Genomic DNA, 13,634 nt, shown 5'->3' with positions numbered 1-13,634 from the left:
GATAGAATCCTATCAGCCAATCGGAATTCGAGGGACGCCATCTTGGATGACGTCATTTAAAGGAACCGTCATTCGTCGTTCAGTCGTCGGCCAGGATGGATGTTCCGCGTCGGAGGTCTTCAGGATGCTGCCGCTCCACTCCGGATGGATGACGATAGAAGATGCCTCTTGGATGAAGACTTCAATCGGATGGAAGACCTCTTCTGCCCCGCTTGGATGAAGACTTCTACCGGATGGAGGACCTCTTCTTGCTCCGCTAGGATGAAGAATTTGGCTCGGCTGGGTGAAGACGACTCAAGGTAGGGAGATCTTCAGGGGCTTAGTGTTAGGTTTATTTAAGGGGGGTTTGGGTTAGATTAGGGGTATGTGGGTGGTGGGTTGTAATGTTGAGGGGGGGGGGTATTGTATGTTTTTTTTTACAGGCAAAAGAGCTGAACTTCTTGGGGCATGCCCCGCAAAGGGCCCTGTTCAGGGCTGGTAAGGTAAAGGAGCTTTGAACTTTAGTAATTTAGAATAGGGTAGGGCATTTTTTTATTTTGGGGGTGTTTGTTATTTTATTAGGGGGCTTAGAGTAGGTGTAATTGGTTTAAAATTGTTGTAATATTTTTCTTATGTTTGTAAATATTTTTTTATTTTTTGTAACTTAGTTCTTTTTTATTTTTTGTACTTTAGTTAGTTTATTTCATTGTAGTTATTTGTAGGAATTGTATTTATTTTATTGTATGGAATTAAGGTAGGAATATTCTGATTGGCTGATGGAATCAGCCAATCAGAATCAAGTTCAATCCGATTGGCTGATCCAATCAGCCAATCAGATTGAGCTCACATTCTATTGGCTGATCGGAACAGCCAATAGAATGCAAGCTCAATTTGATTGGCTGATTGGATCAGCCAATCAGATTGAACTTGATTCTGATTGGCTGATTCCATCAGCCAATCAGAATATTCCTACCTTAATTCCGATTGGCTGATAGAATCCTATCAGCCAATCGGAATTCGAGGGACGCCATCTTGGATGACGTCCCTTAAAGGAACCGTCATTCGGCTAGTAGGCGTCGGGAGAAGAGGATGTTCCGCGTCGGAGGTCTGCAAGATGGATCCGGAAGAAAGAAGATTGAAGATGCCGTTGATAGAAGACTTCATCCGGATCATGGACCTCTTCAGCTCCTGCTTGGATGAAGACTTCATCCGGATCCTTCATCCGGATCATGGACCTCTTCAGCTCCCGCTTGGATGAAGACTTCAGCCGGATCATGGACCTCTTCAGCCCCCCGCTTGGGCTTGGATCAGGACATCGGAGGAGCTCTTCAGGACGGATCGGTGAACCTGGTATGGTGAAGATAAGGTAGGAAGATCTTCAGGGGCTTAGTGTTAGGTTTGTTTAAGGGGGGTTTGGGTTAGATTAGGGGTATGTGGGTGGTGGGTTGTAATGTTGGGGGGGGTATTGTATGTTTTTTTTTTACAGGCAAAAGAGCTGAATTCTTAGGGGCATGCCCCGCAAAGGGCCCTGTTCAGGGCTGGTAAGGTAAAAGAGCTTTGAACTGTAGTAATTTAGAATAGGGTAGGGCATTTTTTATTTTGGGGGTGTTTGTTATTTTATTAGGGGGCTTAGAGTAGGTGTAATTAGTTTAAAATTGTTGTAATATATTTCTAATGTTTGTAAATATTTTTTTATTTTTTGTAACTTAGTTCTTTTTTATTTTTTGTACTTTAGTTAGTTTATTTCATTGTATTTATTTGTAAGAATTGTATTTAATTTATTTATTGATAGTGTAGTGTTAGGTTTAATTGTAGATAATTATAGGTATTTTATTTAATTAATTTATTGATAGTGTAGTGTTAGGTTTAATTGTAACTTAGGTTAGGATTTATTTTACAGGTAAATTTGTAATTATTTTAACTATTTTAGCTATTAAATAGTTCTTAACTATTTAATAGCTATTGTACCTGGTTAAAATAAATACAAAGTTACCTGTAAAATAAATATTAATCCTAAAATAGCTATAAAAAAATTATAATTTATATTGTAGCTATATTAGGATTTATTTTACAGGTAAGTATTTAGCTTTAAATAGGAATAATTTATTTAATAAGAGTTAATTAATTTCGTTACATTAAAATTATATTTAACTTAGGGGGTGTTAGTGTTAGGGTTAGACTTAGCTTTAGGGGTTAATACATTTATTAGAATAGCGGTGAGCTCCAGTCGGCAGATTAGGGGTTAATAATTGAAGTTAGGTGTCGGCGATGTTAGGGAGGGCAGATTAGGGGTTAATACTATTTATTATAGGGTTAGTGAGGCGGATTAGGGGTTAATAACTTTATAATAATAGCGGTGCGGTCCGCTCGGCAGATTAGGGGTTAATAAGTGTAGGCAGGTGGAGGCGACGTTGTGGGGGGCAGATTAGGGGTTAATAAATATAATATAGGGGTCGGCGGTGTTAGGGGCAGCAGATTAGGGGTACATAGGGATAATGTAAGTAGCGGCGGTTTACGGAGCGGCAGATTAGGGGTTAAAAAAAATATGCAGGGGTCAGCGATAGCGGGGGCGGCAGAATAGGGGTTAATAAGTGTAAGGTTAGGGGTGTTTAGACTCGGGGTACATGTTAGAGTGTTAGGTGCAGACGTAGGAAGTGTTTCCCCATAGCAAACAATGGGGCTGCGTTAGGAGCTGAACGCGGCTTTTTTGCAGGTGTTAGGTTTTTTTTCAGCTCAAACAGCCCCATTGTTTCCTATAGGGGAATCGTGCACGAGCACGTTTTTGAGGCTGGCCGCGTCCATAAGCAACTCTGGTATCGAGAGTTGAAGCTGCGTTAAATATGCTCTACGCTCCCTTTTTTGGAGCCTAACGCAGCCATTCTGTGGACTCTCAATACCAGAGTTATTTTAAAGGTGCGGCCAGAAATAAACCAGCGTTAGCTTTTCGGGTCGTTACCGACAAAACTCCAAATCTAGCTGTAAGATAGCTACAATATAACTAATAATTATATTGTAGCTAGCTAAGGTTTTATTTTTATTTCACAGGTAAGTTTGTATTTATTTTAACTAGATAGACCAGTTAGTAAATAGTTATTAACAATTTATTAACTACCTAGTTAAAATAAATACAAACTTACCTGTGAAATAAAACCTAAGCTGCCTTACACTAAAACCTAACATTACAAAAATAAAAAACCTATTATTACAAAAAATAAAAAACACTAAAATTACAAAAAATAAAAAAAACATACCATTACAAAAAAATAACAAATGAAATTATAGAAAATAATAAAAATTATTCGTATTGTAACTGAAATTCTATTGGCTGATTTGAACAGCCAATAGAATTTCAGAAGCTCTCATCCTATTGGCTATTTTGAACAGCCAATAGGATTTCAGTTGCTCTCATCCTTTTGGCTGATTTGAATTTCCAAAATCAAATCAGCCAATAGGAATGCAAGGGATGCCATCTTAAATCGCGTACCTTGCATTGAAGATTCAGTGTACGACGGTGACCGTATGAAGAGGATGCTTCGTGACGGATGTTTTCAAGATGGACACGCTCCGCGCTGTTAGTGGGTCTTTGTATTTTTTTTTCAGGTAAAAGAGCTATTTAACTTAGGGCAATGCCCTACAAAAGGCCCTTTTAAAGGGATATGAAACCCAAAATTTTTATTTCATGATTCAAATAGAGATTACAATTTTAAACAACTTTGCAATTTACTTCTATTATTTAATTTGCTTCCCTCTCTTGTTATCCTTTGCTGAAAGGTTTATCTAGGCAAGCACATGAGCAGCAGAGAACCTAGGTTTTAGCTGTTGCATGGTGGCTGCATATATATATCGATTGTGATTGGCTCACCCATAAGTTCAGTTAGAAACCATTAGTGCATTGCTGCTTCTTCAACAAATGATACCAAGATAATGAAACAAATTAGATAATAGACATAAATTAGAAAGTTGTTTAAAATTGTATTCTCTATCTGAATCACGAAAGAAAAAAATTGGGTTTCATGTCCTTTTAAGGGCTATTGGTAGTTTATTCTAGCTTAGTTTTTTTTTATTTTGGGGTTTTTTTTTTTTTTTAAATGGATATTAGAATAGGAATAATTTTTATTATTTTTGATAATTTGTTTGTTATTTTGAGCAATGTATTTTTTTTGTTTTGGGGTGGGTTTTTAGTTTTAGATTAGGGCTTGGGCATTTCATAAAAGAGCTGAATGCCCTTTTCAGGGCAATGGGCAATAGAAAGTTGTTTAAAATTGTATTCTCTATCTGAATCATGAAAGAAAAAAAATGGGTTTCATGTGCCCATACAAATGCCCTTTTCAGGGCAATGGGTAGATTAGGTTTTACTTTATTTTTATTTTGTGGGTTTGGGGGGTGGGGGTTTGTATACTGTTAGGGGGTGTTTGTTTTGTTTTGTAGCAAAAGAGCTGTTAACTTTAGGGCAATGCCCTACAAAAGTCCATTTTAAGGGCCCACAAAAAGGCCCTTTTAAGGGCCCTTGGTAGTTTATTTTAGATTAGGCTTTTTTATTTTTGGGTGGGTTTTTTATTTTTTTAAAAGGGTATTAGAATAGGAATAATTTTTATTATTTTGTATAATTTCATTTGTTATTTTTTGTAATGGTAGTTTCTTTATTTTTTGTAATATTAGTGTTTTTTTATTTTTTGTAATGGTAGGCTTTTTATTTTTTGTAATTTTAGGTTTTAGTGTAAGGCAGCTTAGGTTTTATTTCACAGGTACGTTTGTATTTATTTTAACTAGGTAGTTAGTAAATAGTTAATAACTATATACTAACTACCTAGTTAAAATAAATACAAACTTACCTGTGAAATAAAAATAAAACCTAAGCTAGTTACAATATAACTATTAATTATATTGTAGCTAGCTTAGGTTTTATTTCACAGTTAAGTATGTATTTAGTTTTATATAGGAATTATTTAATTAATAATTGTACATTTAATTTAGGTCTATTTTAATTATGTTAAAGTTAGGGGGTGTTAGGGTTAGGGTTACGTTTACGGTTAGGGTTACGTTAGGGTTAGATTTAGGGGTTAATATAGTTTAAATTAGATTGTTGCGATGTGGGGGGCTGGCGGTTTAGGGGTTAATAGGTTTATTTAGTGGTAGTGATGTGGGAGGCCAGAGGTTTAGGGGTTAATAACTTTATTTAGTGGCAGCAATGTCGGGAAGCGGCAGAATAGGGGTTAATATATTTATTAAAGTGTGAGCGATGTTGGGGTGCAGGGGAATAGGGGTTAATAACTTTAGTATAGTGGCAGTGACATCGGGAGCGGCAGATTAGGGGTTAATAGATTTATTTCGGTGGCGGCGATATCGGGAGTGGCAGATTAGGGGTTAATAACATTATGTAGGTGGCGGCGATGTCGGGGGCAGCAGATTAGGGTTGTTTAGACGTGGGGTTTATGTTAGGGTGTTAGGTTTAAACGTAACGTTTTTTTTCCCCATAGACATCAATGGGGCTGTGTTACGGAGCTTTTTATTCCGCGATCGCAAGTTTTAGTTTAGTTTTTTAGCCCACTCTCTCCATTGATGTCTATGGGGAAAGCGTGCATGAACAAGTCAAAACAGTGCTTGAATTGTGTGCGGTATGGAGCTTAAAAGCACCATATCGCATGCACAAGCTGGCTGTTTCAAAACTTGTAATGGCTGCGCTATAGAGGATTAAATAACGCAACTTTTGTTGAGATCATTAATTTCCCTATAGAGCGCATAACTCGTAATCTAGCTGTATATTAGCTGTTCCCGTTAGAAATAATTGTAATGTATCTAAATCCAATATTCATCCAAACCAAATATCTGCATGAACGAAGTTTGCCCGAACCAAACATTTAAAATAATTTAAAGGGACATAATACTCATATGCTAAATCACTTGAAACTGGTGCAGCATAACTGTAAAAAGCTAACAGGAAAATATCACCTGAGCATCTCTATGTAAAAAAGGAAGATATTTTACATCACAACTTCCTAAGCGCAGCAAGAGTAAGTTCTGTATAAAAAGTTATACTTGGGTAAAAAAAAAATGAAGAAATGAACAGCAGTCAATCAGCATCAACAGTGCTGAGGTCATGAACTCTTTTACTGTGATCTCATGAGATTTCACTTAACTCTCATGAGATTTCATTGTAAACTTCCTTACACAGAATAGGGAAATAAGATGAGAGTGCACAAAGCTTGCTCCTTCCACTGTCCAGGGACAGACATACTGATTTGCTGCTTAGAAGTCCTTTATAATGGGATGTGGCTACTGAGGAACTTTTGAGGTAACATATCTTTCTTTTTTACATAGAGATGTTCAGGTGATATTTTCTTGTCAGCTTTTTACAGCTATGCTGCATCACTTTCAAGTGTTTCAACATTTGGGTATCATGGCCCTTTAAGAAGGAATCTTTTAGTCCTGTTGTGTGCGCAATGGTCAGGGCGGCCGGGAGCGCATGATCAGCTCCCAATTCATGTGCGTCGCATCCAAAACTCACTGGGGAGGGGACACGCACTGGAGTCTCAGCATGGCCAAACTGGCAGAATAAAAATGAGATTGAAGCTGGAGAAAGTAGAATGAATGCTCAAAAAATACCCGTAAGGGACAAATATTGTCAGACTGACCATGACGTGGGCCCTTTTGAGCAAGTTTCGGAGCCTAGAGATCCACCTCTACTACAGCAGCAGGTGCAGACTTCAAAATCTGGAATCCAGCAAATTATTGAGTGTTTTCGATCTGGAACAAAACAGCTTAAACACATGCTACTAAGAGAAGTCGACACCATCTTTGAATGCAAAACATGCTGCAGTCTCTTCAGAGGACTACCCAATCTGATCACGCACAAACAGTTTTACTGCTTATCAAAAGTTTGTGTGGATGAAAATCCACCTAATGAAAATGATAGACAAAGTCGAGCCATAAAAGATCTGCTGGAGGCAATTTATCCAAAAGTCAACGAACCAGAATATGTAATAAAACTAGAACCCATTCAGACCAATAAAAATGCTGTTTTTCAATATGTAACACCTGCTGACGCTGCAAATGAGAGTGTTCGTAAAGGACCTGTACCAGATTCAGATGAAATTCAAGTAGATTCACCAACCTCTAATAAAACTCTAGCAACTGAAATAGCAGAATCTACTCCTACAGTGCGTTTAAAAAGGGATCTAACTACCTTTGATTTAAAGAAACCAGTGATGACAGACTGTGTTGTATCTTTGGTTAAAGAAGTAAGTATTACTCACCCATTTTCATGTTGTGTTTGCAAGAAAGATTTTAACTGTATGCAGGGTGCACAAAAAGAAGCTGGAGGACATAAAGAAATTTATTGAACTGCAAAGAAGGCCAATTCTGACTACTGCAAGAGGGCTCAGTATAGTCGATTATACACCAAGTGGTACAAAGTGTCAAGTTTGCTTTAAATCATTTGCCACAAAAGCAAATGTAAGAAGGCATGTTGATGAAGTCCACAAAGGAATGAGACGGGATTCACCCTCTGAGGCCCCTACAAAACCTGGGATAGCTTTGGAAACTGGGTCCCCTAAAAAATCTCTGAAAACTCAGAAGTCCCCTGTAAACTCTGACTTTACCCTAAGTTCATGTAAATGTCCCTATTGCAAACGACGCTATACCTCACGCTTCCTTCTAAAAAAGCATGTACAGATTGTACACAAGACCATTCTTCCTGCTGTACATTCCAAACTGGACAAAGGACACACGGGTAACACAGACAGCAAAGTAAAAGTGGAAAGCTCTGTAGACTCTACTGCCACTTCTGGTTCCCACTCACCTCAGAATGAATTAAAGGGAGCAAATAATGCAAATGAGAAAAAGAGTACACTAACCACACAGAAGAATAAAGTTAAAACTGATGCAGATTCTCCCAAGGCAAGTCTTCCAGTGGTAGGTAGCACTCTGTAAACGCCAGTTTACTTCTAAGGAAAATCTATCAAAACACATTGAGTTACATACGGATGGAAATGGTCTCTATGTGAAGTTTTACCGATGCCCCCTCTGCAATTACGAGACTCGCCGTAAACGTGATGAAATAAGGCACATAACAGTGGTACATAAAAAGACAGCAAAAGCTCTAGTAAAACTTACTGCAAATTTGGAAAGCAGAGCGATCAAAAAACCTATTGATTGTATTCTCAGTAAAGATTTAAAACGAGGGCCCCAAAAAGATGCAACAAAAACATCTCCCATAAAAAAGCAAGATGGAGTTGAAGCTAGCATTGAAGTTAAAGTCACCAAAAACTTTTCTTTGCTTAAATGTAATAAGTGCGGAAAAGCTTTTGCAAAAAAGGCTGATTTGGAACATCATAAAAAAACCCATAAAACAAATTCCAACAATTCTTCAGTGGAAACAAAAGGAAGAAGTACCAGATCTAAAATGCATGCTTCTTGAATGTACCCAAGTAAATCGATTTTTTTTTTTTTTTTTTAAGGCAAGATATAATTCATTTGAAACTTTTTCAGCAAACTTAAAAACAAACTAATCTAGTAGAAAAAAAAAAATCTGAAGAACGTTTAATTGAAATTTGTTTTTTTGGTAGTTTCAAGACACTTATGAAGGATGACCAGCTGATGTTAAGATAGTTCTTAAGTAAGATGAGTTTTGTAACTGGATAAAATTAATTGTAACCTTGAGAGAGACATCATGTCTTTGTTACAGTGATATGAGTTAAATTTTGAAAAATCCTGAAATAAGGGAACATAAGTTTAAATGTGATGTATTAAAATGACAAGCAAAGTCGGCAAGTTGCAGCATGAGGGGAAGTGGGTCTACTTTTTGTAATCTACTGCCTGAATTTTTAAAATAGAAGTCAGCTTTCTGATTGCTGTTGTGTTGTTGTTTTTTTTTTCGTTTTTTTTTTCTTTTCAACTCATATTTGACTATGTTGCTGTATCCTCGAATATGGAAGTTTCTAAAGGAATATTAAAAAAAAAAAAGTGAAGAGAAAAAAAAATATTCATGTGCATAATTTAATAATTCATAATTCCCCTCCTGGATGTTTTAGATGAAAAGTGCAACTCAAAAGCTCACTTTTTTATACAGCTATTGAGTTGCACTTCAGTTCTAATATATCCATTCCAGTGTCAGACAATTTTGTTATTCGTTTGTGCAACGACTTACAAAATTATGCACCTGTTTACTTTTTATAGCTGTTGATTTGTATTAATATACGTTTTGCCACACTTCATACCGAAGTTGGATTTATTTAAAAGAGGTATTTCAGAATTTTTTTTTTTTTTTTTTTTTTTAATAATGCATGATCCTGTTCAGAATAAACAAGTTTTTTGTCAGTCAATCTTTTGGACAATACTAATATTTTGCTCTTACACGTGTCGAATAGAAACCAGTTTCAGGAAGTTCCTGATGCACAGTTCTTGTGCTGATGTTGCTTCCAGAGACTGTTTGGAAGTGAATGATGCAAGAAATGATAGACGATTTTTATCTACTGCCGGTTTCAGCACTCAGTGGCTCTGCTCTGTGAGTTTGCTGGGTCTACCACTTTATGCTGTTGCTTCTGCAATAATAGAACTTACAGTGGACCGGGGGGAAGATCTAGTAGGGCAGTAATTTTACAAATTGACTGGCAAAAGTGGCATCTTATGACAGTGCCACTTTTTACGTCACTGAGATCTTCAATACAACCCATTCTACTTCCAATGTCTGTCTATGGAGATTTCATGGCTATGTTCTGAATTGTATGCAGCTGTTAGCAATGGGTGTGGCTGAAACACCTGAACTCAAAGATTAGTTGGGTTGTCCACATGCTTTTGACCACATAGTGTGTATATATGTATATAATACATACATAGAAAGAGCGAGAGCGAGAGACAAAGAGAGAGAGATAATGGTTTATATTGTTGGTAATCTAAATTATCACTACTAGAGAGATATAGATTTTTATTATTTTGATAAAAAACAGAAAGAGTAGCAGTCAGCCAGGAACAAACAACAGCTCAGTAGCTTGTTCTATGGCCGGTTAGTTAATTTATTTAATTGTAGTGTAGTGTTAGGTGTTAGTGTAACTTAGGTTAGGTTTTATTTTACAGGTACTTTTTGTATTTATTTTAGCTAGGTAGTTAGTAAATAGTTAATAACTATTTAATAGCTATTGTACCTAATTAAAATAAAAACAAAGTTGCCTGTGAAATAAAAATAACCCCTAAGCTAGATACAATGTAACTATTAGTTATATTGTAGCTAGTTTAGGGTTTATTTTATATTATTTAGTTTTAAATAGGAATTATTTAGTTAATGATAGGAATTTTATTTAGATTTATTTAAATTATATTTAAGTTAGGGGGTGTTACGGTTAGGGTTAGACTTAGGGGTTAATAAATTTAGAATAGTGGCGGCGATATTGGGGGCGGTAGATTAGGGGTTAATAAGTGTAGGTAGGTGGCGACAATGTCGGGGGCGGCAGATTAGGGGTTATTAAAAATTATGTAGGTGTCAGCGATTTTGGGGGCAGCAGATTAGGGGTTAATAAGTATAATGTAGGTGGCGGCGATGTCCGGAGCGGCAGATTAGGGGTTAATAAATATAATCTAGGTGTCAGTGATGTTAGATGTGGAAGATTAGTGGTTAATAATATTTAACTAATGTTTGCGATGCGGGAGTGCAAACTAATGTTTGCGATGCGGGTTAATATGTTTATTATAGTGGCGGCGACGTTGGGGGCAGCAGATTAAGGGTTAATAAATGTAGATAGGTTGCGGCGACATTGGGGGAGGGAGATTAGGGGTTAATAAATATAATGTAGATGGTGGCAATGTTGGGGGCAGCAGATTAGGGGTTACTAAGTATAATGTAGGTAGCGGCAGTGTCCGGAGCGGCAGATTAGGGGTTAATAAATATAATGTCATGACGGCGATGTCGGGGGCGGCAGATTAGGGGTTAATAGGTGTAAGATTAGGGGTGTTTAGACTTGGGGTTCATGTTAGGGTGTTAGGTGTAAACATAAATTTTATTTCCCCATAGGAATCAATCAGGCTGCGTTACTGAGCTAAACGCTGCTTTTTCTCAGCCGGCTCTCCCCGTTGATTCCTATGGGGAAATCGTGCACGAGCACGTTACACCAGCTGACCGCTCACTTAAGCAGCGCTGGTATTGAAGTGAAGTGTGGAGCAAAATTTTGCTCTACGCTCACTTTTTGTCTTTTAACGCCGGGTTTGTAAAAATCTGTAATACCAGCGCTGTAAGAAAGTGAGCGGTGAGAATAAAGTGCAAGTTAGCACCGCACCCCTGTTACTGCAAAACTCGTAATCTAACCATAGATTTGAAAAAGAAGGCATCTAAGCTTTTTTTTGGTTCAGACTATGGACAGCACTTTTTTTATTGGTGAATGAATTTATCCACCAATCAGCAAGAACAACCCAGGTTGTTCACCAAAAATGGTCCGGCATCTAAACTTACATTCTTGCATTTCAAATTAAGATACCAAGAGAATTAAGAAAATTTGATAATAGGAGTAAAGTAGAAAGATGCTTAAAATGTTATGCTCTATCTGAATTACAAAAGAAAAATTTGGGTTCAGTGTCCCTTTAAGTCAGCTCTAAAGCAGCAGTGCACTTTGGGAGCTGGCTGAAACAAAGCCTAAGTACTGCTGATATTACCTACTGCTAACACTCTTAACTGCTGCAATATTTACTTGACTTTAAATCATCTGAAATAATAATTCCCACACCCTGTTCATCTTTGTTACTGTAAGTGGCACAGGGTCATACTATAAATAACCTTTAGGTTTTTGTGCCCTAAATGTGTCATTTTGCTCTATTAATAGTCTTTGTTTAATGTTAACTTTTTTTGTTTTACTATATTAATCACTTCTACAATTTTCTTAATTTCTTTCACTTCCTTGTTTCAATTATTTTTTTTTTCTCTTTTACTTTAAAATATATATTTTTTTCAAACACCAGAAGATGAGTCTATTATGATTATTTAAAAGAGAAAATAAATTTAGCCAAAAAAATAACCAGGGGAAAAGGCATTTAACATAAATGGAACTAAAATGTCAGCGAATGACAAAAATAATTGATATAATTCTTATGACATTTAACTGTTTTACGTTAAGAAAATAAAGTAACTATGTTAAAAATAATTAGCATTTAATAAAAAACAAATTGAATTGATTTATGAAGAAAGAAAATAAAGCTTCCGAACCCCAACACGATTAGATCATTTATCCTTTTCAGATATTTTTCAATGTGCCCTTATCTAAGACATGTTTTTGTAAGGAAGAATGCAAAATCCCAATAGGGAATTAGTGGGATAAGTTATTCCTAACATCATAATGTGCTGGAGTGATATTTATTGTGGTCTCTGTGCTGTAAAATCTGCATTAGCTCCGGAAAATGTAAACGCAGTAAAATGTATGGGGGGAAAAATGATATGAATGCAGAATATGGAATCTAGTAAGTTTCAAAGTCATGATGCTCAGGGGACATTGTCTAAAGTGAAACTGCAGTTAATTCATCTACATCTGGCCAAAACAAGTATTTATTCTGCTGACCGACCTAAGTGACTTGGGCTAAAACACATTTGGTTTTACATATTTATATATATATATAAAGTTTACAGTGTGAAAATTCACTTTCATGCAGTTTTAAGAGACTTTACAATTTACATTTGTCATTAAATTCATTTTCTAGGTATCCTTTGTTGAAAAGTCAGCGTCAGAGCAGTAATGCATTACTGGGAGCTAGCTAAGTACATCTGGTGAGCCAATGACATGAGGCATATGTGTGTAGTCACCAGTCACCAGCAGTTCCCAGTAGAGCATTGCTGCTCTAACAAAGGATACGAAGAGAGCAAAGCACATATGAAACTTGCATGCTCTATCTGAAGAAGGCTAAACTAAAATGATGGTAAATCCTAGTGTTTCTAAAATGCTAGGATTAACCAGCACTAAAAATAAAGGTGACCATCATTCATGAGTTTAAAAAAAATGATGTAGACGGTGCCTTCATTTTGCTGCGGCTTCACTTTGAACCTAAGTGACAGTGGCGGACAAAAGTTGTTGGTTTTTTTTTCAATGAGGTGATGTTTCCAACTCTTAGCCAATAGCTGTTGAAATGCTAGGATTTACCATCACTTTAATTTTCATGTCCCATCACTAAACTGTGTAATGTCACACATTTGGTGCCTGTAATTTTACAACAGTTTGGCAGTTTTGTGAGCACCCACAGTCATTGGGAAGGTTGAAAACTTAAAGCAAATGGGTTGAGTAGTTTTGGGGGTTTTATGGGATAATGTCACTGTTAGACTTAATCATATTAAAAATAAAATCTGCAGCAGGAACACACTTTCAAATGGGCTTGACTTTCTCTCCCATCCTCACAGAAAGGTTGATTTCTGTTGCTGCCTCTATAGAGAATACTGCTGTATTTATATTTTCAGTATAGGTAGTGGTTAAGGTAAAATGAACTATTTCAAATAACAGAACGTAAAGGGGAGGAAATTTTACAGTACAATGTCCCTTTGTGTTGGGAAATGTATTTTCACAATCTATTAACACAAAAATGTTTAACATTAAAGTATTTTGACAATGATTCCCTTGTTCTTTTTGTGTGTGTGAGTGTATGTGTGTGTATGTGTCTGTATGTGCTTGTCTTTGTACAGTGGGTATTGAAAA

General features: G+C 36.5%; 1 protein-coding gene across 1 annotated transcript; it reads left to right on the top strand.

Annotated features, from left to right (window-relative positions):
* The first annotated feature begins 6,533 nt into the window (after positions 1 to 6,533).
* Positions 6,534 to 8,480, top strand: LOC128636038 (zinc finger protein 800-like). The gene is given in 3 exon segments (XM_053689114.1): positions 6,534 to 7,273; positions 7,275 to 7,898; positions 7,900 to 8,480. Coding segments are annotated over 3 exon segments (1,830 nt in total). The 5' UTR covers positions 6,534 to 6,563; the 3' UTR covers positions 8,396 to 8,480.
* The last annotated feature ends 5,154 nt before the right edge of the window (positions 8,481 to 13,634 follow it).

Source organism: Bombina bombina, chromosome 1, assembly GCF_027579735.1.
Source record: "Bombina bombina isolate aBomBom1 chromosome 1, aBomBom1.pri, whole genome shotgun sequence".
NCBI classification, from domain to species: domain Eukaryota; kingdom Metazoa; phylum Chordata; class Amphibia; order Anura; family Bombinatoridae; genus Bombina; species Bombina bombina.
The sequence above is the reverse complement of the archived record's forward strand: the minus strand, read 5'-3'. Positions and strand labels throughout refer to the sequence as shown.